Below are 26,115 nucleotides of genomic sequence, written 5' to 3' on the forward strand. Positions count from 1 at the left end.
TGGGATCCCTACCAAAACGCTGCAATTGCTGCCACTTCCAGAGCCCCAGATAAGCCGCCTAATCCCCCCACCCCTGCTGGGGCGGAGAAAGGACAGGGCTGCAGAGAGAGAGGGTCGATCATTGCTTTTCCCTCTTACCCACACAGTGAGACTATTTGAATAACACTGGTGTGATGCAGTAGACCTTTGGCAGGCCCAACTGGGTCACCTCGAGTCTACTGCGGACGTGTTACAGTCCCAAAAAAAATGTAATAATGATGGCTAAACCCGTAGCACTCTTCAGAGTATGGTGGTATTTATTTACAAGTGTCCGAAAGTCCAATAATCCAGTAGTGAATATATATACAAGTGTACAGTCCCGAAAACAAAGTAACAAAACAACAAAAATAAAACAACAAAATAAATCAAAAAGATTTAACTAGACAAATATGTACACAAACTCACAAGTATCCACAATATACAATATAGCTCACGACTCCGCAGTAGCACGTTGGCTTGACTTGGTAAACAAGTCCTGTTCTGGAGTCTGGCTGCTGCTTTTAAAGGCCAGACTCCGCCCCTTTTTCCGGGCACCACCATTAATAGGCCAGTGTCATAAGATGATATCTTCCACATTCAGATTGACATAAACTTCCACTTTATAAAAAAACAAACTTTATACAAACAAATTTCAATAAACATAATAACATAATAAATTAGACAAACATAACTCAAATTCCTGCTTGTCTTTAAACCAAAAAAACTTGGGTACCCCACATGTAGACACCACATGGTTTCACCGTGTTCTGGTCCACTGCGCCGGCGCAACATAGTCCGATGACATCATAACCGCTCGCCCTACCTGAGCTCGAGTTTGCTGGCGCAGCTCCCAGCAACCCGGTTACGCCATCATATAACACACAATTTAATATTAATACATAAAACAAATAAATAATGAGAATGAGTGAAATAATGAATAATGAGACATGTCCGGAGGGAATAAGTATGGACTGTGGATGATTGACTAAGTGCTATCGGGATCGCGCGTGCATTCGCTTCTCCAATAGCGGCATCAACAGGTGAGAAAAGTGTGTGTGGTTGTTGTGTGTATTGACAAATTGAAATGAACGCTATGGAGACCACATCCTGCCCATAGGGAGGTAACATGTGGAGTTACACATATGGACTGACTGTTAGGGAAGTGCTACATATGGGAAGGTCTCTGTGGTTGATCCAGCCTAGCTAGGGTGAAGTCAATACCGGGCAGAGATGACAGGGCGGGCTCAGCCAAGGGAAAGACACAGGCTTGCCGACAGGGAAGCGGTAGTGTGGAAGAATACACATGTGGGTTCACCCGAAGGGGAATCAATACACATGGGCACCTAACCCGCGTTTCCACCGCAGATACTTTCCACAGGAACTAGGAACTTTGGGGTGGTACTCGGTGTGGTTACACCGCAGGAACCAGGGTCTAAATGAAGTTCCGGGTAAATATTTCCCCCTCCAAAGGTCCCTGCTCGTGAGGTAGTGCTTTTTCAAAGTTCAGGAACTTTCAGGAGTGGGACTTTGGCACTGAACATGCTGACTGGTTGAGTTCATGCCGCATTTTGATTGGTTGACATTTTATTCAACCACCATCTGTTGCGGTGCGTGCAGTAACAGTCGTCTGCTATTCGAATCAACAATGGAGTTTAAAAAATACGACAGATGGACCGACGACGAGGTTCAGGCTTTATTAAGCTTAAATTCAGAGGATGAAATCCAGCGCACAGTCATTCGTCACCGGACTATTTGCCTAATCTTCACGGTACTTTAGACCGTGGTGGAAATGCGTCTAGCAACAGGTCTGGGGGGAAAAAAGTTCCTGGGACAAATTGTTCCGGGTAATTTCGGTGGAAATGCGGCTCTAGTCTAGCACAGGGTGCACCTTCACAGGCATGTGAAACAGCGATCGTGGCCATCAGATGAGGACAGGAAACGACCACATCCAGAAACACATGGATGGAGAGCCGCCTTCTAAGAGGCGCTCGCCCTCCGCTTGCTCTTTTAGGGAAAAAGCTTAGTGCTGAAGCGCACAGGGACGGTCACTGGTTCTGCACAGCGTGCAAGACCCACTTCAAGCAGTCTGCACTGCAATCCCCAATTCGTTAATCGTTCTGACTTAACGTTGAACGTGACTGACTGATAGGGAACTACTGATATTGATAAAACCGATTACTGTTTTTACTGAATTTTTTATTTAAAAAATGGAGCCTTGGTGAGCATAAGAGACTCGTTTCTTAAAATCTTACTGACCCCACATTTTAACCATATTGTTTAAACTAAACATCTGCTTCTTTTCAGATGATTTTACCAAGCTGAGGCATTGAGAGAGACTCATAAACACAAGTACAGGACACATTGTGCAAATTAAGCACAACAGTTTAAGAATCATTCTTAGAGAAATCAATGTTTAGTGGTAACATGTAAACATTTCAATAAAGACTTATCATGAGCTCTGAAGTTAAGTGATTAATTGTGATTCTTCAGAAGCCATAAGTCAGTCAAATTCATTATTAAAATTAAGTAACTGTCACCATGGGAACTGTGGCTAATGAGTATGAGCAGTGACATCACACTCCCATGGAGAATGATGCAACTGAATAAGTTTCCAAACTCAAACTTACAATATCTGAATATTTTTAATAAATTAAATATATTTCTATTTTAATAAACATTGCAAGTCTCTTATGCTCATTAGAAATAAAACACATAATTTAAAGTGTAATTTATTCTTGTAAAGGTAAAGCTGAATTTTCAGCATCATTACTCCAGTCTCACAGTGTCACATGATCCTTCAGAAATCATTCTAATATGCTGATTTGCTGCTCAAGAAACAATTCTTATTACTATCAATGTTGAAAAATGTTGGAAATTGTGATACATTTTTTTCAAGATTCTTGATGAATAGAAAGAATTAATTTCTTTCAAAAACCTGACCTCAAATTTTTGAACAGTAGTGTACATATGGAATGGGAATGGGAAAAATACTTCCAGTAGAAAGGCTGCTAAGAATGTGGTTAAATGTGAAAGTGGAAGAAGACTGAGCCAGATCTCTCTATAGGAGTAAAGTCCTCTCATGACTGCTCTTGAAGATCCACTAAAACACACCTTCACACAGTGAGAACTGGTTTCAGAAGCCCAAAAGGTTCATTTAAAGACTTAAAAGACGAAAACATTGCCAATGAAAGAAATTGCTCAATTCTGGTCTCCTGAAATGCCTGGAACTATGATTGTTTGTCTTTTCTCTTTTCTTTGCTTGTCAGATTACATGTGATCTTTAGTAAAAGCAGACTGTACAAAATCAACTGTCCTTCATGTCAGACTGTAGTGTGGTACACACGTTAGCTAAGTCAAGACTAACAGCACTAACGGGCCATTTTACTCCATCAATCCGTGTCACATCCACATGCACAAAGCCAAAAAAGTACTTGTGAAAAGGGGGAATTTGTGGACTGTGAATTTGAGTTAATTTCAATATGATCATAATATGATGGGAATGCTAAATAACAAGACTTCTGATTTAGTCTCTTGAATTTGTCTTAGACAGCAATAATTGTACAGTGTGCATGCAGCTTTAGACAAAGTAGAGTCTTTATTTGGCTCAGCAACAACTCCCGGCAAAGTATAAAGTCCTTAGTTTTGCCCTGACTCGTTCCCTGTAGGGCTGGGCATACATACATATTCCCACATTCAGCAGTGGACAGGATGATAATGGCCTGAAGCTAGAACAGCTGAAGACCATAGGGACATTCGGTATTAAAGCAGTTTTGGGAGGCACACAGTGACCTTGGAGTCATCCGGACTGAGTCCAGTGAATAGCATATAACCCATGAGCAAGAGTCCCTACTCAGCTGATGAGGGAGAGCAAAAGATTTTCAAATAACAAAAAAGTTTTAACCTCATTTACAATATTAAATCATTCACAGACACAGACCTTGTGGAGCATGTCAGTTAAATGAAAATGTCATATTAAACAGAAAATGGAAGTTTGTAGTGACAAACTTTGAAATTTATCCTCTGGTTAGAGGTTTTGAAAAACAATATGAGAAAATGTTAACTTGACAAACCAATACAATTATACACACTGTTCATAAGTTTGGGAACACTACAATTTTGAAATTCTTATTCAGTTAGGATGCATTCAATTTATCAAAAGTGACAGTAAAAACATTCATAATGTTATAATGTTTCTATTTCAAATAAATGCTGTTATTTTGATCTTTCTATTCATCAAAGAATTCTGTTTTCAACATTCAATTCTTTTCAATAAGAAATGTTTCTTGAGCACTAAATCAGCATATTATAATGATTTCTGAAGGATCATGTGACACTGAAGACTAGAGAAAAATTCAGCTGGAAATTCAGCTTTGTCATCATAGGAATAAATTATGTTTTATAATGGTTTAAAAGAAAATAACTATATATAAAGTAATTTTAATTCTGATAATATTTCAATTTTTAGATGTATTTTTGATCAAACAAATTAATTCATTTAATACATTTTTGTTGTCATATTTATTAGATTTTTTTTTTAAATATTTACATTTAGCTGTAATTTATTCTTATTTTAGTTTTAGTTATTTTACTACTTCGGTTAATTAAAAGATATTTTAGTTAGATGCCAAGGCAACATTTTAAAGTTTTCTAATCTAATTTTATTTGAAGGTACACTGTGTAACTTTTTTTTTGTTAAAAAATAACAACACTAAAAAGAATCTTCTTTCATAAATATAATAAAAATCGTACTGATCACAAACTTTTGAACAGTAGCGTATACGTTGTATTGAAATTAATCAGGACATCAACTCTCATAGTATAAAGGTGTGTTTAATATAATTATTAAAGAGCATTTAGGTGTTAATCCCATAGAATAGTCCGTATCAAAACAACCTGATAGACGACAAACACACACACACACACACACACACACACGTCAAACCATGCATCTTACATGAGAAACACTTGAGAACAGCTCTGGGTTTCGACATCACACACGTAGAAACCTTCTTACAAAGGCTATGAGGGACTGAGAGACACAAAACCAACATGGTCAATGGAAGAGAATAATTAATGTGGATCTTTGTTAACTTCAATAAGCCAACACTCACTACTCCAAACTGAAGATAACTACAAAGAAACTACAGTAGTGGCCCGTCAGAAGAGGTAAGAGAGGCTGAGCCTCTTGTATAATTTAGTCTACAAGACCTGTTGTGTTGAGCACCAGCAGGCCTGTTGACGCACTACAGCAAGACTGAGAGCTGCTTTAAGTTTGTGTTAACGTCAGAACACAAATGATTCTATTATTCTCCTCTGACTCACCCATCCCTTTGGAGTGGTTGAAGTCTCCTTTGATGATCCTGCAGGATTTGCCATCACCATTGCAGATGCCACACCGATCTTCTTTCGCAGATGAACCGATGATGCCGTCACAGCCGATTTTCTGAAGGAGGCAGAGTAAAAAGAAAAAAACTACTTCTATTTCATGATTCATGAGTTACAGAAATGTAAATTACATATTCATTAATGGACTCTTGTCTTTATCTTGTTAAGATTTATCTTATTAGGGACCTATTATGCTTTTTTACATTTTCAACTTCCTTTAGTGTGTAATGTTGCTGTTTGAGCATGAAAAAGGTCTGGGAAGTTACAAAACACAAAGTCACACCCAAAGGGAGTTATTCTCTCTATCAGTAAGCACTGTTTTTGAACTCCCTGAAACGCCTCCATTGTAGTCTCGAGTTTTCTTCCGGGAATGAACACGAAGCCTGGTTGAGTTCTGTTAGAAGTGTGTTGAAACTCACAGTTATGGTAAGGGCCGTGACATTTCTGAAACACGCTCAAAACGGTTGACTGACGTGGCCACTATCAAGTGTCATTGTATGAAAAGAAGCTGTGTAAAGAGTCTTTAAAAAACTGTGCTTTACAAGAAAGAAAACAGTATGTAAAGGGTTGAAATATCTTTAAGTTGATTTCTCCATTCAGTAAATCCATCCAATGGGCTAAAAGAACATGCAAAGGCTAGTGTTGATAACACATCAGTGTTGAGCCACAATATACTTTTGATTTCTTTGGCACAACATCAAGTCACATAAAGCATAATTGCTAAAATGGTTGGATATCTTCAAACACAACAAAATCATGCCTGAAAATAAAAGCACTGACATATCATGTAAATCTTTAACGAATAATTTCAAAAACCTAAAGTACTTTCCTGCTGAAAATGTCATTAGTACATTTTGTTGTAAAACTGCTGTATTATCTGGATGCACAGGAAATCATTCTCCATTTCACCTCAGGAATTACACAGTGTGCAAACAGAGAGAACCGTTCTGATTGGTTGTATATGATCGAATGTGTCATGTCACACGTTTTTAGCACGGACAAACTGGAATCTTGTCTGGTTAAGATGCAGTATAAATCAGTATACACCAGAAAAAACAATGAGAAACTTTTGACAACAATTAGAAATTAAGGAATAACATTAAATGCACTAAAAGAATAGTTTCGTTTTGATTTTGTGTGTAAATAATGTCCAGCTTTCATGAAATCCAGGTAATCTCTGTCAGTGATAGGCTTGCTTAAAAGTCTGAACGAAGTGGAATCGAATAAACAAACAGGAAAAGGTCACTAAAATCGTATTTTCACTGGAGGATTCTGGCGCTGATCATCCGTTCACTCCCTCTAGATGACACAAGAGCTGCATTCAGATCGTGAATATGAGCGCTATCCCCAAAACAGCAATTCTGGGATTGTGGTCAGCAAAAACCAGGCCAGGAACTGACCCTGAATCTGCTCAGGCCAAGTATTGTTTATATTATAGCATGAAGGGATGTAGTCAATGTTCAGGCCTGATGAATCCCTATGCTCACTTACAGTAACCACACGTGTGTGTGTGTGTGTGTGTGTGTGTGTGTGTGTGTGTGTGTGTGTGTGTGTGTGTGTGTGTGTGTGTGTGTGTGTGTGTGTGTGTGTGTTAAAGTGCACACAGTAAAATCACTTCCAGACACTTTGACCTGTTTTTTTTTTTTCAGTCCTGCTTTCTATTAGTGAAGGCGGCTTGCAGACTGTGACCTCCTTTCAGTCTTGTGCTCTTACTAGTGGCCATTGAGCAACAGTGTGGTTGACTGTAGAAACAGCGGTCACAACTAAGCTGTGTGACTAAATTATGAGCACAGAAAAAGTATATACTTTCGAGTGTGTAGCAGAAGAGTAGGCAAGCTTTGGGACAAACTACTTGGTATTAATTCTGTCTTTAAGGCCACATTTATATTACATGGTTCAAGTGACCCAATTCCGATTCTTTCCTCCCATGTGGCACAGATCGGATATGACCCACAAACGTGTAAGCAGGAAAAAAGCACATGGATTACATTATTCTCAGATCGGTTTCAGGCCTCATTCATATGTGGAAATAAATCTGACATTAATGCCATGTAAACTGACAGATTGGATATTCCTCTGTCAATGGGAGTCGTACATCATTGAAAAAAGCAACGATGGCAAATTACGTCAACTCAGGTGGACACCAACCGCAATCATGGTTGGAGTCCCAATGGAGGACAAAGACTCAACCCAATGTGTTGCTGACCTTTAAAGGGCACCTATTATGCAAAATTCACTTTTACATGGTGTTTGAACATAAATGTGTGTTGGCAATGTGTGTACACAACCACCCTATAATGATAAAAATCCACCCAGTGCTCTTTTTTTTTATCCCCATAAATCATAAGCAGTGTCTCAGAACAAGCCGTTTTCAGATGACGTAGATTTCTCAAGTGACGTAGATTTCACAAGCCCCTCCCACAACTGTTGACTGACACTGCCGTATTAGCGTAGACCCGCCCTGAGTGAGCTAAACACAGTCCGCTATTGTTTCGACGCCGGAGCAGCCGTAGACAAGAATGTCTTCTAAGCGAATGAGATGTTTTGTTATAAGATGTAAGAATGAACATAGCAGTCGTCATTTACTCTTGTTGTTACTCGAGGATGGATCTGTACCAGCTGTTCATGATCCAGCTTACAGTCTCCGGTGCGATAGTCCTAACATTACTGGTCACGGCAGTAATGAAAGAGAGAGTGTGCACTTCTGTTCATAGGAGTTGTTTTACGGATATAAAGTTGACCAGTTTATTAAGCACCCCCTGAAAAGGTGTGTATATCCCTCTGGGGTCTGAGGTGTTTTTGGGGTCCTTGAGATGTTCTGACATGCCCTGACATTTGTGCTTTTTTCAGTTGCTTATAAACATAGTAATGGCAAAAAAAAATTACACACTATTTAGCACAAACAGGGCTACCATAATATGTGAGCAACAAGAATGTACATGTCTGCATTTTTGAGAGAATAATGTTTATGCGTGGTTATTGAAAAAACTAAAAACTAAAGTTTCTGAAATAAGACCACAAAACACACACTAAATATGTGCCAATAAGACTTTTGTCTAATGGATGTCATCGCCTAGTGTTTTTTCTTCAAAATTATGTGAAAATCACCCTGCCTAATCCTTCACATAACACAATACATTGATTTGAATTTTGCAAAGCACTTTCTGTTTGGAAAGGCCATATGCGGAGTGGGCGTCACAGATCATGCATATGTAGTGGTTCACACCTGAGGACCGCATACTTAATGAGCCATTCATTCAGGTGAGTCACTGAGCCACAAGAATGCAAGAGCAACAGTTGGAAGCATCTCAATTCTTTTTTATTTTTCCACATATTGTGCTTGCAATTTGGCCTATATATATCCAAGGAAAACATGTAATTGTGCCGTTAATTCTCATACTGTATTTTCAGTTTTGGAATATTTATCCTCTCCCCAAATTTGTCACTAATAAAACACAATAAAAATTATTTAAAGAAAAGGCTTATATTTACCTTTTAATAGTTTGTTTACATCTACCTTGTAAATATTTAAATAAACAACAATTCAAGTGTAATCTTTCTTTGTACAAACTAAAGTATACATTTTATCATACATATTTCAAAGTTAAGGATTTGATTGATTATTTGATTATTTTTGACAAAAAAATTGGCAAATAAAAGCTTATTTGAGGTGGCAGATATTTTACAGTAAAAATGTATAATCTATCCAAAACTAATCAACGAAATGTTGTCTTTCATATGTCTGTAACATAGGTCTTTCATTTTTATTATAAGGAATATAAATGCTAATTTGCAGTTTAATACGTTGCTTATACAAATATATATATGTGCATACACACACACACATATACATGTGTATATATTTATACACAAAAATAAATTTTATTTATATTTTTTATATACATTTTTTTTTCCACAAATTGTGCTTGTAAATTGTATAATATCCAAGGTAAACATGTCTAGTAATTGTGCAGTAAATTCTCATACTGTATTTTCAGTTTTGGAATATTTATCCTCTCCCCAAATTTGTTACTAATAAAACACAATAAAAATTATTTAAAGAAAAAAAAATTATATTTACCTTTTAATAGTTTGTTTACATCTACCTTTTGAGGGACATTTTCCCTTATTATTATTATTCCTCACAGCGCTGCGAGACGGTGTAAACAAGTAATGATCTGAATAAACTTGTTTTCTTGAGCTGATATGGGGCTCGAGAAAACACAGCCCCTCACAGGTTTGCGCCGTGGATTCCCGCGAGTCAGACGCGGATACTGTGTTTGTTTTAGGCTCGCGCAGTCTTCACTCGGACGCGCGCTTCAATCCGTTGTGGAGACTCTCTTTTCGTTCCAGTGAAATTACAAAACAAAATACACACACACACATGTCTCTGCCTGATATACAACCACTGATAAACATAATCTGATTTGACAAAAAAAAAAAAAAAACTATGAGTGCAGATTCGAACTCAGAACCTCTGACACGCTAGGCAAATGTTCTACCACTAGACCACTTGAGTTCACGTATTTACTCACTTGAAAACTCGGTGTTTACTCGGCGTGATCAATTCACTCTTGAACATGCTGCCGTTCGTCTGAGTTACAATCTTCCTCATCATTCATGATGATCTCCAGTTCAAGCACCTTATGTTGTGATTGCTAGCCTATTTACTTTTTATGTATTAAATCCAGGAAATTTGTTAATGAAAATAATATTAAAATTAAGATACAATTAAAACAAAACGAAATTCGTTTTAAAGAATGGATTTGTGCTTTCTGTTTTGAAGTCTCTGTGAAAGTTTGAAAGTCTTTTAGTGCTGCTTCAGAGCGCTCGCGTCCATAATGGAGAACTGTCACGTAATATTGTTTTTTCCTCATAAATGCGAACATGTGTCAACTAATGCAAGTAAATTTAAAAAGACTTACCCGAAATATTATCCACGGCTGGATCAAGTCGCTCAACGTTCGTCGCTCAAAATACAAACGTTCGTCGTCAGAGTCCTGCTCTTCTTCTGAGCAAAATTTGAACTCGTGTCATCTTCCAACAGCACAGGAAAGTGAATAAATGAAACTTGCTGGTTTTAAGGCATTTCAGGGGGCGTTTACCTTATTTTGCATAGATCACCTCAGCTCATTATCTTATGAATAGCGCGCTCTGCGAGTGGGTGTGAACTCATTACCGATAATTAGGTGAGACGGGAGAAACTGTACTTCTCTTTAGTTTCTTACAGATTACATTGCAGGAGAATATTTGTTTTGAATGTGAATTGTTTTATTTAAAAGTAGAAATTTAAAGCTTTCTTTAGACGCATGTTTCATGGTTGTGTGATAAGTATTAGCTGAGTTTCAGTTCATTTTCCAGACTTGTTTCAAAAAGATTTTTGCGGAGACAGAGTGAGCTGAAAGCGCACCCTGTTTATTTTATTTATTTAAAAATAAAAACAAGGTTTTGATGTTAATGTGAGTGTACACAAAAAAAGAAGACCCTCTATAGTTTATAATCATGTATTTATTTTATTAATATGACCGTAAATGACGGACTTTTTTAAGTTTATGTTGCTTCTATGTGAAAAAAATCCAGCAAAACGCGGGGGCGCGTTTGCCGACCTCAGAGGGATATATTTGTTTACTGTTAATTGTAACAAGTGTTTTGTGTAATTCGCTGTGTGTGTTGATGATAATGAAAGGGAGAGAGAGAGTTTATAAATAAGACTTTAATTCGCACTTCTTATACTGTGTTTATTCAGCTCTTACTGTGATTTTCTGGTGTAAAACTAACGCTTCATCTTTTGTGTGATGTACAATAAACTTCATTAAACACATCAGTATATTTTTGGCCATCATTCAGACGGCGTACAGCAGGCTTGTATTAATAGTGAATAAAAGCAGATAACAAATAAGTTATAACCGTAATTAATACCTGTTCTATCTCCATACAGCATATATTCTCTGACTCTGTGGGCATCATTGTCCGACTCCAGGTCGAAATGAACACCGCTACTGAGAGTTTCTGTTTTGATATTATCATTCCGTGAGATGAGATTGTCCTGACACTGAGTGTGAGCTCTTAAAGCTCCGTCCTCTGTGCCGGCAGCAGCAGCTCATTTGCATTTAAAGGGATACACACTAAAACGGCGCATTTTTCTCAGCCCCAAAAAGTGACCATTTAAACATGCTGTAAAAAATGATCTGTTGGGTATTTTGAGCTAAAACTTCACATAAATACTCTGGGGACATTAGAAACTTATTTTACATCTTGTGAAAAGGGGTATAAAAGGTGGCCTTTAAAGATGGTGTGGAAAGCAAAAACTTGTATTAGTATTTCGCCTGCGTCCATTGCAAATTGTGTCGTTTTTACTTCCTTTTCAGCTTAAGCTTTTCTGGGTCAGTATGTCTACCTTGGGTTGTTTCGTCAAGTATACTGTATAGTGTAAATGCAGATATCAGATATGGGTCACTTTTAAAAGAAGATGTAAGCTCGTCGTCAAAGAAATTGGATATTAGTCAATAAATCGGAATTGGGCATAAAGACCTGCAGTGTAAATACAGACTAACGGACCGCTCTGTCGCATAACTACGTGCATCTTGACACAATTTAAACTGTCCTGTCAAGCATCTTGTCACAGTTAAAATCCTCCATATTCAATTTAATTTCATTTGCTACCATATCGGAGAGAAACGTAGTAGCACGTTGATCTTCCAGTCGTGGGTCTTTCATGCAGAGAACTCGCCTCGTGTTTGCATAAAGATGCACTTAAAAGTGAAAAATGCTGTTGCAGATGAAATATAATGTGGATAACATTGAATAAATATAATTTCGTCAGGTTATATACTGATTATTAATCAGTTAAACCCCTTTATCTAAACCTCTCTACTTAATCGTCAGTCTCGGACATCTGCCATGTTTGTAGTTTTTTAACAACTTTTATTCGCGTTTGTAGTTCTAATCAAATCCTTGTGCAGCATGCAATGGGTTGTGGGCAAAATTAGCTACACCGTGTCTACACCGAACGCAACAGTTGAGACAGCTTGAGGCTGTCTACACTGGATGCAACAAAGTGACTGTTACAAATCTATTTGTTCTTCGTGTCAGAAGTAGCGCGAGCCCTTGTAATACGTCAGAAATAAAGCAGGGCATCAGTTTACTGCTGGGAATTTGTCGCACTGATTATAATGGGTTCTATCTGCTTTTGTTGTGTCTTTTCATGTCACGCCACTCACGTCTGATGTAGACTCTGGAATACTCATTTTCATACTACGATTTGGGACACACTAATTCTAACTTCAAATACTATTTGGGGAGGATAGTATACAAATTGGGATGCAGCAATACATAACAGAGTCAAGTTGTGAACTGGGTAGGTACTACAAAAGACCTGGTGCTAAACAGGCTAAAAGTATATATAGTTTAAAAATACAAATATTTAAGACTTTTTAATGGCCTTAAAATCAGGAGATTATAATTTTGGACGTTTAAGACTTTTTAATGACCCACGGGAACCCTGTCAATTCGATTTTTTAAGTACTTAATACTTTTTTTTTTTTTAAACATTAAAATTATGTTAAATAAAATGTGATAAAGATATGTATAATGTTTCAAAAGATTTATATTTCAAATAAATTTTCTTTTGAACTATTCATCCAAAAATCCTGGAAAAAATGTATCACGGTTTCCACAAAAATATGGAAACCTTGACACAAAAACTGATAATAGTAAGAAATTATTTTTGAGAAGCAAATCAGCATAATAATCAGAATGATTTCCAAAGGATCATGTGACACTGAAGACTAGAATAACGATAGAAAATTCAGCTTTGCATCACAGGAATAAATCACATTTTAGAATCTATTAAAGGAGAAACTATGCATTTTATATTGTAATAATACTTTATAATATTACAGTTTTTTTACTGTATAAAAAAAAGAAGAAAAAAAAGGCCATATTGGTAAGCATAAGAGACTTCTTTCAAAAGCCTTTAAGGCCACATTTACACATAGCCGGGTATTTAGAGAAACGAATATTTCTCCCCCTCCGTTTTCAAAAATAACATCGTGCACACAACATCGTTTTCAAAAAAGTTGTTGTTTACATCAACCCGCATAAATACGCCGTCGAGCAACATCATAATTATGCCAAACCTATGGGCGGCAGTGTAGGGAGAAGGATAAAGCCATGCAAGCCAATCAGAATCCTCAAAATCGACAACAACGAATAGCACGAGCGACTTCCAGTTCCTTTAAAAACAACAGACATGGCGCGAGATTCGTTTGTGCGGACAGACAGCGAAGCAAATGCAAACAGGTCAAAACCGTTTGCACAAAAGTAAAAATGAGTACCACCTTAACAGCATCCATGATCAAATAGCAGCCAAACAAACTCTAAACATAGGGCGCTCACATGACGTAAGCATTTTCTGGCGCATATTGTGACGTTTGAGAACCTAAAACCCCGTTTCTCCCAGTTGACACGGCAACACATAACCGGCGTTTTCAGAAATCTCCACTTTGGCCGGAGTTTTTAGAAATAATCGTTTTCTTGGATAAAAACGGCGTTTTCGTGTAAATGACAGGCCAAAACGCAGGGAAATATCTGCGTTTTCCCATCGTGTAAACGGGGCCTAAAAATCTGGTGAATACACACCTGACATTTTCCGCTCACACACAGGTCGCTCTCATACGGTCCACATGGCGTTCCGTCCTGCACACGCTCTGCCACTAGTACTGGTGCATCACTGCCAATGGGTGTACAGTATAGAGCACATGGCTTTTCTGGGAAATAAAAGCATATACACACACATAAATAAATGCAGTAAACTGAGCTTTGAAGCTAAAGGAGGCACACATTTTTATACTTTCAGCAAGAACACATGAAGTGCACTCACGGTAATATTTGGTGCACATGTTCTGAGTAGTCTACTTAAGAAGATCACAAGCCTGTTTCTGAGTGACGTGTTGTGATTTAAGAGCTGCAGTGATCACCAAGATCAAAGTTTGGCCTTTGTTTTTACCATTGTGAGAGCACTCTTGAGTGCTGCAGCTTTATTGCTTTTGACAGATCTGTCTGTCTGTTTGTCTGTCTATCCATCTATCTATATTGAAAGACTTTTATAGATAGATAGACAGACCAAAAGAAAGAAAGAAAGAAAGAAAGAAAGAAAGAAAGAAAGAAAGAAAGAAAGAAAGAAAGAAAGAAAGAAAGAAAGAAAGAAAGAAAGAAAGAAAGAAAAAGAAAAATCTGACATTTGGTGGACAGCTGTAACAATTCTAACATGGGACAGACAATTACAGTGCCTGATCAAGCATTCCAAAACAAATATGGTGAAGCATGTATGCATAATTAAAAAATCAGCATATACTGTATATTGCCTTGAACCAAGCTTAGGCTAATTAGTGTCATTAGTGACACAGGAAAAAATAAACAATCTGCCGGGATGACAGGACTGTTAGGATGATTAGGAGTGACAGCGAGAGCACTAAAACAACAAGAAGATTGGGTCAAAAGACTTTCAGAGATGAATTTGGATCCTAACAAGGCATAACATTCACCCTCTTGCTCATAAGCTGCCTGGTAATCAACAAGTGAACGTGTCCTTGACAAGAGCTCACAGTGTGATATCACACAAGTGCTGTTTTTAATCAAGATCAGACAGATTGGTCACTTTCTCAGTTCTCACTCTCATCTCCTGGTACTGAGGCCTCTACAAACAAACCAAAAATGGACATATGCTAAATGAATGAACGTAAATGTATTTAATTATATGTTTATGTATTTCTACCATAAAAAGAGGATAGTATAGTACAGAACAAAGAGACAAAGAGGCATGAGACCAAGAGGATGTTTAAAAGAACATCTAGGCATTGTTGTGGTCTTAGACTTCAGGACTTTACTGTTTATTATAACTACACAGATAAATACTCTACTAGAGGTATATTTTTAGTCGTACCATCATCGATCACAGCTGACCACATCTGGCTTTTCTTCTTACTGGCCTGCCGGTCATGAGACTGACACTGCTGATCTCTAAACGTGGGCAGACCCTTGGAACACGGCGGCCCCTCGCATACTTTATGCTCCACGCTGGCCTTCTGACAGTGCATCCCTCCTGGACCGGGCCTGGAGAACCAGAACCACAAGAAATACAGTTATACATAGAATTCATGTTCTATGACCTAAACTTTAAAAAGTTCAGTCAAAAAATGACTGAGGGAAGGTTTTTCCTTTAACTAGTGGATTTTGAGAGCCCATAAACCTTCATTAGAGCATGTTTCACTGCCTTAAATTATGACAGCTGACAACATAACAGTCTAAAACCTGTTCAGTAACATGTATCCTCACATTTTCACAGTCCCCATCATGTTCCATCATTCAATCTGTCTCATTTCTTCTGTGAGTCTCTCCAAAATGTCTCTCATGTTAATGAGTTTGCCAGGCAGAACTGTACCGACACCTCTCAATCATTCTAGTTAAACTTTGTTTTAAAGCTTTAACCTGAATTATTAAACTTCTAGAACATTTACATTACATTTACATTTTTGTGTTTTTGAAAGACTCTTAAGCTCACTAATGCTGCATTTATTTGATCAAAATAACAGTAAAACAGTAATATTGTGAAATATTTTTACAATTTAAAATAACTGTTTCTATTTGAATATATAATGTAATTTATTTCTGTTGTCAAAGCTGAATTTTTAGCATCATTACTCCAGTTTTCAGTGTCACATGATCCTTCAGAAATCATTCTATAATGCTGATTTGTTGCTCAAGAAACATTTCTTATTATTATCAATGATGTAACAAATCTCCAAAAAAAATATGCCAAAACAGCAATTTGGATAATGGTTAACATAATAGAATAGCCTGTATGTTCAAAATGATGTTAGCAGAAAAGGACAGGTGTTTCTGAGGTGGAGAAAGTTATTATATTTTAATAAAAGATTACAAAAGAAATGTTTTTCTTTGAATAAGACCAGTAATATATATAATAATTAAAGATTAAACATCACTCACTGAATAAAACGGATACAGAGTTCAGCATTCAATATATGGGGACCAATCATACACCCGGCGCAAGTGTTTTTTACTAGTTTCAGCCTGACGCAGTTTTCATTTTCACGTCCTGCGTCACGTTGTTTATATAGCAAATGCATTTGCGCCCATCTGTGCGCCCATGGGCGTGCTGGTCTGAAAACGAGGTGGTTTCAGGCGCATTGTCGGCACGTTGCTATTTGAGGCAACTGAAATAGACTGCGCCATTGACCATCTGAAACCTGCATGGTCTGATATTTATTTTGTTATTTAAAGAGCGCGTTAGTAATGTGCGGCTATAGGCGGGTCCACAACGCACGTACACTTTGTCCCATAGATGGTCTGCTCGCGCTCTTTAACCTCGCGCACGAGCTGATCCGTTTCCTCGCTAGAGAAGCATTCAGTTTTTTAAACCCTTTCGAACCATGCGCCGGGCGCTGACCATTTTTCCCATCGTTAAACTAGCAAAAGTGGACAAAAGTGCACTTTAGACCATGCGTTAAAAATCATAAGATCATCAAATGGTTAGACCAGATCTTTAAAATAGGGCCCATAATGTACCAATAAGTATAATACCAACAGAGATGATATAATATAATAATATTAATATATTAATATTTGCACACAACCCAAAACCTACAACCTAAACTTTCCTAAAACTTTAACTCTATTCTTGCAAGAGCTGCTATTTCCTTCAGTAAATGCAAATCTAGTTCATTCCTCACAATCTTTCTTTCTGCTACTTTAAAACAGAACGTGACTTGGATGTCAGCCTTATTTTTCTTCCTTTATGCTCTTCGGTTTGCTTGACGCAGCTCCAAGTGTTTTACGATCCAAGGTGGATAAATGCACAAAAGAGCGATTACCTCACAAACACACAAGACATTACAAGCGTCCAAAACAAAAACGCTCATCTTGCGTCTTGGACCATCGTTCACAAATTGCATGCTGTTCTACGCAGAAAATAACTGGAAAACTTTGAATTATTACATCATGTTTTAAACACACATATACACACACAAAACTTTATAACAAGCTCTCTGGCGGGCTGTCAGGAATTGAGAAATGACACTCTGAGAGAAACAGCATCATTAGATGAAGGAGGAGAGTGAGAGGAAAGCTTGTTCCTGCAAAAACACAACCTGGATTATTGTGGACTTGAATGGTGAATGCGTTAGCACGGAGTCAAATCATCTCCTGACACGGAGCAAGATTAGGTTACAGCCTGTTTGTTAACAAGAGTTTTGCACGACTAGTTAGTTTTGTATAGTAAACAGCAACGGACACGAGCAGTAGTGGCCAAAAATGACGCCCGGCCTAGGAAAATGAACATATTCACCCTACAACCAACGTAATATTAATAACTGATTATGTTGTAGTCAATATATGCTTTTCCTGTGAGCTTTTTTTTTTCTATGCATTTATTTATTTATTTTTTGCATAATAAAATAAAAATTAAATGGCTCAACCATTTCAGTGTTTTTTTAGCCCTCATATTAAAAATATTTTTAAAAGTATCTAATTAAACATTTTTGCGGTTTATTCGAACTTGTAGGGTCAATAAAAACAAATATGCCCTCTGGACATAGAGTAACTTTTGGCCATTACTGTATATCTGAAAACATGGATGTGGATATAAATCTGGATGACGAATGACGAGTTATTTACATCAGGTAAACACTGATCTGCTGACTACTTTCCTGCATGACTAGTCGACTAGTAAAAATGTGTATTCTTGCAAGCCCTAGAGAGAAAAAGAGAGTGATGTAAAGGCTTACGGGGGGTTGTCACATTTCCTCTGTCTGAAGCGCGCTCCCGTGCCACATGTTCGGCTGCACATGCTCCATGTGCTCCATGGACTCCAGTCTCCATCCACATGCTGCGGGATGGGTGTCTTACTGACACACTCACCGGCCCTGCACCACTGATACACACACACACGTTAATTCAGCTAAATGAGAACATACCAGAGATTCATATTGTTTATAGAAAAGTTAATTACAAGCAGTGCTGTGTTGATGCTCCACAAACATTACATACAGTTTGTTCTAAACTTCTAACCTCATTTAATGAACTAATGCAATGATAAATTTTACATGTTTTAAGAAATACAAGATGAAAATCTCCCTTTGATTACACTACTGTTCGAAAGGTTGAGATCGTTTCGTTTTTGAAAGTCTCTTGTGCTCACCAAGGTTTCATTTGTTTGATTAAAAATACAATAAAACAGTAATATTGTGAAATATTATTACAGTTTAAAGGGGTGGTTCAGGATTTTGGACATCGGACCTCATTTCCAAGTGTTTCTGGGTGTTATTTATCAGTCCTTCCAGTTGCATAGTTCGCCGGTGCTAGGCTAGCGCGAGTCAACGGTATCTGCCAGCCTGCCATTAAAAACAGTTTTACCCACTCCACAGTACACCAAAATCAAATAAATTATTAAAGCTGCAAGCAGCATTTAGCGGGGTTCAAGCATTTGAGGCCTTTAAGCACATAAGGCAATTTAGTGAGTTGTCTGAGTTTTCATTTAGGATTTACAGGCTTTTGAGTGTTTTTTGCCATACCCATTTTCTAAATGATCCTGTTATGGCTACCCAAAGGGTAAAGTTTAAGTTTTTTATATAATTATTGATCTAGAGAGTCCAGAGAATTGTCCTAGACTGGTCTGGTTCCGATCGGGCGAAAAACCAGGGACTAGTTCGCAAAAGTAGGTTTTGGACAAAATTCAACATAGCAGAACATTTTTCCTGCCTAAATCGAAATCGGAGATATACATTTTGTCCGCCTTGAGCCAGGGATCACAGTGGTGTATCTTGCATCTAGGACAAACGGTCTAAGAGTTATGAGCTCTTATGAGCTCTCTGATAGGTTCTCCCCAAATTGAGGCCTACCATCTGGCCAGGTTTCAAGTCTCTAGGCCTTACGGTTTGGCCTGCACAATGCGTTTTACAAATCCTTACAATTACAATAGGGTTTCAGCATTTCATGCTTGAACCCCTAATAACGCCAGACTATTGATGTAAATGTCTGCTGAGAGAATAATGTTAGAAATCAAACTACTCTACTACATTTACAGGAACTAGTTTCTCAGCAGCGGCGGAATTTTACTTTGCTCCGGTTAGTAGTACTGCGCTGAAAAGTAAACACAGAACAGAAGCGCACTACAGTCGGGACGTCTAGCTAGCAAGTAGTAACCTTGAACAACGATATTGTTCTGTCCCGGTTCTCTACGGCATTTCCAGCTGCTGTTGTCTCTACTGACATTCTTTCTCTTTCTGCCCTTTTAGCATCCATCTCGATTAGTTCTTCGTCTGTGTATTCCGGCTCATACATGTACGAACCGTTCATTGAATAACACACATTCCTCGTCTTCGTCCTCTCCAAAGTCCGAAACATTGGCATGGCTTTCAAACGTGGCCATAGTCCTATGTCTTGTTGATTTCTTCATGAAATATACTCTGCTTCTGTAGTGATGAGTGTCAGCGGCAGGTAAATACACTTGCGTGATTGTCATGTGGACCGGCTCTCTCGGTTGCCTAGGTAACTTAATATCACTCCGCCGCTGCTGTAGACTGTGCTAATAAATACAGGGAACAAAGTATAACTATTGCAATGCGATGAAAGGGTAGTTTGATTTCTAACATTACTCTCTCAACAGACATTTACATCAATAGTCTGGCGTTATAATTTATTTGCTTTTGGTGTACTGTGGAGTGGGTAAAACTGTTTTTAATGGCAGGCTAGCAGATACCGTTGACTCGCGCTAGCCTAGCACCGGCGAACTATGCAACTGGAAGGACTGGATGAAAAATGTTGAAAACTGTCTCCACTGATAAATAACACCCAGGCTAACTTGGAAATGAGGTCCAATGTCCAAAATCCTGAACCACCCCTTTAAAATAACTCTAAAATAATTTTAAAATGTAATTTATTCCTGTGATGCAAAGCTTCATTCCTGTGAATTTTCAGCATTTTTATTCCAGTCTTCAGTGTCACATGATCCTTCAGAAATCATTCTAATATGCAGATTTGATGCTGAAAAAAAAATCTTATTATAATCAATATTAAAGACTTCATATTTTTTTGTGTAAAGCATGATAAAAAAAAAATCAGGATTCTTTGATGAAATGAAAGTTCAAAAGAACTTGCACATTATTCTTTTTTTATAAATGTCTTTACTGTGACTTTTGATCAATTTAATGCATCTTTGCTGAATAATTTTATTAATTATATTTTTTATTATTATTATATATTTTTTTAAATCTTATTGACCCTAAACTTTTGAATGGTAGGGTACATTGATAGATGGCTGTTCAAAATCAAAGTCAGCATCAATGCTGTTTGCATACTGGAATACAAATCGTCATCTATCTAACATTTATTTGCTTTTTAACACCCTGTAAATGTTTTTACCCATAGTATTGACTGTTTTTCAGCTTAAAAGTAAATCATTTTAATAGGGGTGACCCCGAATAGTCGAAGATTCGATGCTTCGATTGGAGTAGCCTGATTCGACTACCGATCTCACGGTCGAATCTTCGCCAAAAAATTTAAATAAAATAGAACTACCGGTTTTCTGTCAATACGTTAATATTCAGCCTATTATGATAATGCTGTATATAAAAATGTGCAAAGAAAGAAACTTTTAACAAATATTTTTTAACATGCGTGAATAAATCCAAACACCCCGTGACAGATTTAAGTTTCACTTTCAATCCGTGACCGACAGAGGAGCGTCTTGGCGGCAAGGATTTAAATCTTCAACAATGTCTGGGATAAGAAAATCTAAATCACCATCAGAAAGTATATTCTCCAAGGCTAAATTCAGCATTCAAGCATTTTTCGCACTTCTGCCGGCCAACGTTAACAAGTTGGCTTTCCACGGGACATTCTAAAATGCTTAACGTGAAAAAAGCTTTTAAAACGCTTAAAATGCACTTTAATGTGGCTTAATGCATGTGGGCTAGACAGTACACACTTTATTTAGAAACCATACTATGTGCAGATATATTATAGTAAAGCGTTTTCTTTACATAATTTGATATTTTAATTTAACTATTTTAGGAGATTAAGCCGTAAACGCTTTTCACGTTTTAGAATGTATTTTATCCGCGCGCACAATTTGAAAAGACTCCAACGGACACAGACAGAGTGAAAGACTGGATTTGCTCTCTCGATCAGGTATAGGGTACAAGTGATTTCAAAACTTTTCAGCCGTTTCTAATTTGATTTTCGGATGCTGTGAACATTTTTAGCTAAAAAGACTGTCACTCCAGTTTAGCATTTATTGTTGTTTCTGCAGTTAAAAAGACAAAGTTGAAAATTCTGGCTACTATCGTTATTTTAATAATTTATTTATTTTAATTTTATTTATTGATCTGTCAGGGTTATCTAATCTAACTATTTGTGGCTTGTGTTTTAAATATATGTTCCCCTGCACTTTAGGCATTTTGCACACATTTGCTCCTCATCTTGTGACTTGATTCTGATTTATTTCGTTTTGTATTTTTATTTATTAGAAAGTTATATTCTGTTCTAATTTAATTTTGTAAATTGGTTTTTTTTTTTTCTGTGCATTGATTCTGTGCTGAGCCTGCTCGCACAGTTACTTTAGCCAATTTAATTTGATTTGCATGTGAAATGCAAATCCTGTCTGTGGCCTTTCTGGAGTTATGTTATTTCTTAGTTTTATTGATCCAAAATGTTTTTATACATTTTCTTCTATATTTTTGTGTTATTTTCTTTACATCGCGACTTTGAAAGGTTAAAGCCCCGCCCCCATACACATGATTCGACTATTAGTCGACTATAGGCAAGACTTGACGATTCTGATTCGACTATGAAAATCCATAGTCGGGGACACCCCTACATTTTAATAATGGCCATTTTAATAATATTAAAGATAAAAAGGTTACCTTGTCGGCTCCACATTCTGTGCCGTCCAGCGGTGGATCTAGTTTGGTCTTACATGACGTGTCTCCCTCCACCAAACACCAGAGACCCGCACACATCAAGTGCTGAAACAGACACAGTTTAGACTCATGTAGACAGCACCATAACAGTTTTAAACACCTTTAATAAATGGATGGTATTTTGTTTCATTTTAATTTTAATAAAAAATTTTTTTAAACTGTATCAAACGAAAACCAAATGAAATGCATCAAATAAAACAACATAATGTCACATGGAAATAAAGTTTTCAGAATGATTAAAACAATTTTTTATATAAAAATGTCTTTGCTACACGCTCCACAATTAACTGAAACATTAATTTTAATAAAAAACGCATATACCCCACAGAATTTTTTTTATTTTTTTTATCCCCTGACATAATCAGAACAAAACATAAAAAAACATTTACATGTGTTGCATAAGTTATTTTGCCACAATAATTATAATGCCAGATAATATTAAATGTTGTTTAATATTGTGATCACATTACGAAGACCAGATGGCTTTATTTACAATTTAATTACAACTAATTAATTAATGTGTTTTGTTTTGTTTATGCAACGCGTAAATTAATGCCAGCACATGTCCTTTACTCAAACAAAGACTTTATTACCCAACAGCCCTTAAGATGGACAGTATTTTCTATGTGAGTCTGACAACTTCGTATTTTTACTTCAGCCAGGCACGGTCCTTTACCTCAAGCACTCAATCACATTTTCCAATCTCCCAGTGAGAAACATTTTTAAAGGTGGCAGGACAGCCATTAAAGTGCCTTATTTATACTTTTTTATACTGTTTGTCTAAAACCTTTTTGTTTTAGATGTCTCTTTTTTGCCAACTGCTCTCTGCTTTTCATAGACGGACTATTCATTATCTTAATGCATGTTTTATGTGATTCCACACAGTTAGATATTTGCTGTAGAACTTCACAGATGGTATATGTGGCATATGGATGGTATACTGTCATGATGGACAGGCAGCAAGTGGAAATGTTTAAATCGATGATTTGAACGGTTGCAGCTGATGATTACATGCTCAGAAAAGCACAAACTGACTTTGAACGTATCGGATCAAGCCTGATACGCCAACACCTGCCATCCGCTCTGATATTTTCACTATGGCAATTTCTGAGCTGAAACTTCCAGCTGGAAATCTCCAGAGCTCTAGGAGGAGGCTTTGTGTGGATAAACATGATTTATGATTATGTATGGAAACCCTTTTAAGTTATCACCTGCTGCAAATGTAGCCTGGATAATTTTCTATTTCCACTAGCAACATATGGGAATGATCGCAGGGCCAAGCCAACAAAAAAAGTAACTGTAACGAGATTCTGTTACACACATTATTTGCCAAAAGAGATGTCGGGCCAAGGAAAATTGATGTTTAAAAATTTGTTATAGATTTTGTAAGCATATTGCATAGTTGCGCTTGGAGTCAATTGTTTCATTTGTGATAACTCAATGAAATATGCCAAATTGAGCGGTCAGGCTGTTTTTGGTCAGGCTGTCATACAGAGAAATTATGAACACATGCAAAAACAAGAACCAATGAAATATTATTAACTGATTATGTTGTAGTCAATGTATGGTTTTTCCTGTGAGCTTTTTGTTTTTAAATGCATTTTTGCATAATAAAATAAAACCTTCAACTGTAGGTTTCCTTTTTTGACAAATAATTTTATCAGATAAATACCTTAAAGGGACAATGTGTAGTTTTTTTTAGGTATTTTATTATCTAAAATTAATATTTTTATTCATAAATATGTCCTCAATGGTGTACAAATACCTATGCCAATGATCTGACTTATCCTCGTAAACAAAGAATTTATTATCTTTATATACATGGGACGGGTAGGTCCACGGAGGCTTCCATGTAGTTCCGCCATCTTGAAAAACTATAATAGCAGAGAGGGACAAAAAGTACTAGGCCAACGCGTTTCCACAACGCGTTTTCGTTCAGAGCCAGCGTCACGTGATTGAAACCAGCAGAAACGGAGGCGCAGAGCAGTGAGAGGCGCTTCCCTTATGAAAAAGAAGTTTATTCAAGTGTGCTATTAGTATACTTCTTTTAAACTAAAAAATAAGAAAGTATACTTTCAGTCTACTTTTTATGTACTTCTCAGAAATATACTTCAAATTCCACTTAAGTATACTTGACTTATACTAACAGAAAAGTCTAAGTATATTTGGCCTGTACTTGTTGATCGAGATATACTTAAAAGTATAATTAAGTATTCTAGGTATTCTTGGCTTGTACTTGTGTTTACTATTTTGATTGAGTAGCTTATTAAATGCTTTTTTTTTTAAACATAATATTACACACTGACTTATAAACTAACATGTTTAAGTTTGTATAGTAACAAGCTTTCTGGTGGAATATCTTATAGAGATAAATAAAATAAGCATGGAACTGAACCTGATCTTGTACACAGCGATAATAATTCCCTTACGAAAATGTAAGGTTTAATTATAAGGAAGTTTATTCAAGTGTTCTATTAGTATACTTCTTTTCAACTAAAAAGAAGAAAGCATCATTTTAGTCTACATTTTATATACTGTACTTCTCAGAAATACACTTAATTACACTTAAGTGTACTTGATTTATATTGAGAGAAAAGTCAAAGAATATTTGACCAATACTTGTACTCAATCTTTTGACCGAGATATACTTAAAAGTATAAATAAGTATTCAAAGTATACTTGGCTTGTAGTTGTGTTAACTCTTTTGATCAAGGAGCCTATTAAATATACTTTTTTTTACATATTTTTCATACACAGTCTTATGAAACTTACATTGTTTGAAAATATTGCTATAAAACAGATATGTTTCTAATTCTGCGTATCTGAATTTTTGTGTAGGCTAGTCCACAGGTAGTGTACATAGGAATTTACTCTAATTCTACTTTTTTCCTAGCCTAGAAATCTAGACGCACCCTAGCGGCAGCAAAATGTATTTTGCAGCCAGGGCAGTCTAGCAACTCTCCATAGACTTTCGAGCTGCAAAAACCTAAATTGGGTCAGGCCAATCACGTCGCGTATAGAGTATGCGGGGCGGGCTTAACATATGACGACAGAGTTGCGACGGTTCCCTGGCTGCTACTTGAAAACAAAGAATGACGGCTGCTCATCGGCTTTGGCCGCGACTCTGGAGGACTTGGAGTTAAGTTTTTCTTTGAGAAAAGAGCAAAGAACGGCACTTAAGTCATTCTTAAAAAAAGGAAGATGTGTTCGTAGTATTGCCGGCCAGATATGGCAAAAGTTGAATCTATCAACTAGCTCCGCTGGTGGGAAAACTCTCTGGTTGGTTGAAGCGCTGTCCTATTGCGTGCCGAGGGAATTTGAAAGACAGCCGTTTATCCCGCCCCTCGGATTGAGCGTGTCTATGGTGAGTTGCCAGACCAAACATCTGATGTAGGTCTGGCTTGCCAGGTTACTTTTTTCCACCATTGACTGAATTTTCCAGCTATCCATGTTTTCACTGTTATACGGTAGGGGGCGCTATGACACATCTTCTAGTGCAGAATCTCCGGATCAAAACACAGGAGACGAAGAAGCTGAAACAAGTGATAGAAGATTTTTCACTCAAATGTAAAATAAAGTGATCATCAAACATTAAACAGCTTGTAAATCAAAACTGCTTAATGTTTCCAAATGAAATGAAGAGTAACCCATGAAGAGAAAACGACTGTGAAGCTTTGGGGTTGTTGGACTCGATCTACTCCATCTGTGTTTTGAT

The 26,115-nt window shown here is 37.0% G+C and overlaps 1 protein-coding gene across 1 annotated transcript in view; it reads right to left on the minus strand.

The window, feature by feature from the left end:
* Positions 1-26,115, minus strand: part of adamts17 (ADAM metallopeptidase with thrombospondin type 1 motif, 17) — a 138,894-nt gene that overhangs the window by 42,753 nt on the left and 70,026 nt on the right. Inside the window, exons 11-15 of the mRNA XM_084406112.1 lie at positions 22,344-22,445; positions 18,207-18,352; positions 15,347-15,516; positions 14,044-14,171; positions 5,341-5,461 (exon numbers count right to left, since the gene is read on the minus strand). Coding sequence (XP_084262238.1) covers positions 5,341-5,461; positions 14,044-14,171; positions 15,347-15,516; positions 18,207-18,352; positions 22,344-22,445 — 667 coding nt within the window. The remainder of the gene's footprint in view (positions 1-5,340; positions 5,462-14,043; positions 14,172-15,346; positions 15,517-18,206; positions 18,353-22,343; positions 22,446-26,115) is intronic.

Source organism: Rutilus rutilus, assembly GCF_951802725.1.
Source record: "Rutilus rutilus genome assembly, chromosome: 3".
Classification (NCBI taxonomy): domain Eukaryota; kingdom Metazoa; phylum Chordata; class Actinopteri; order Cypriniformes; family Leuciscidae; genus Rutilus; species Rutilus rutilus.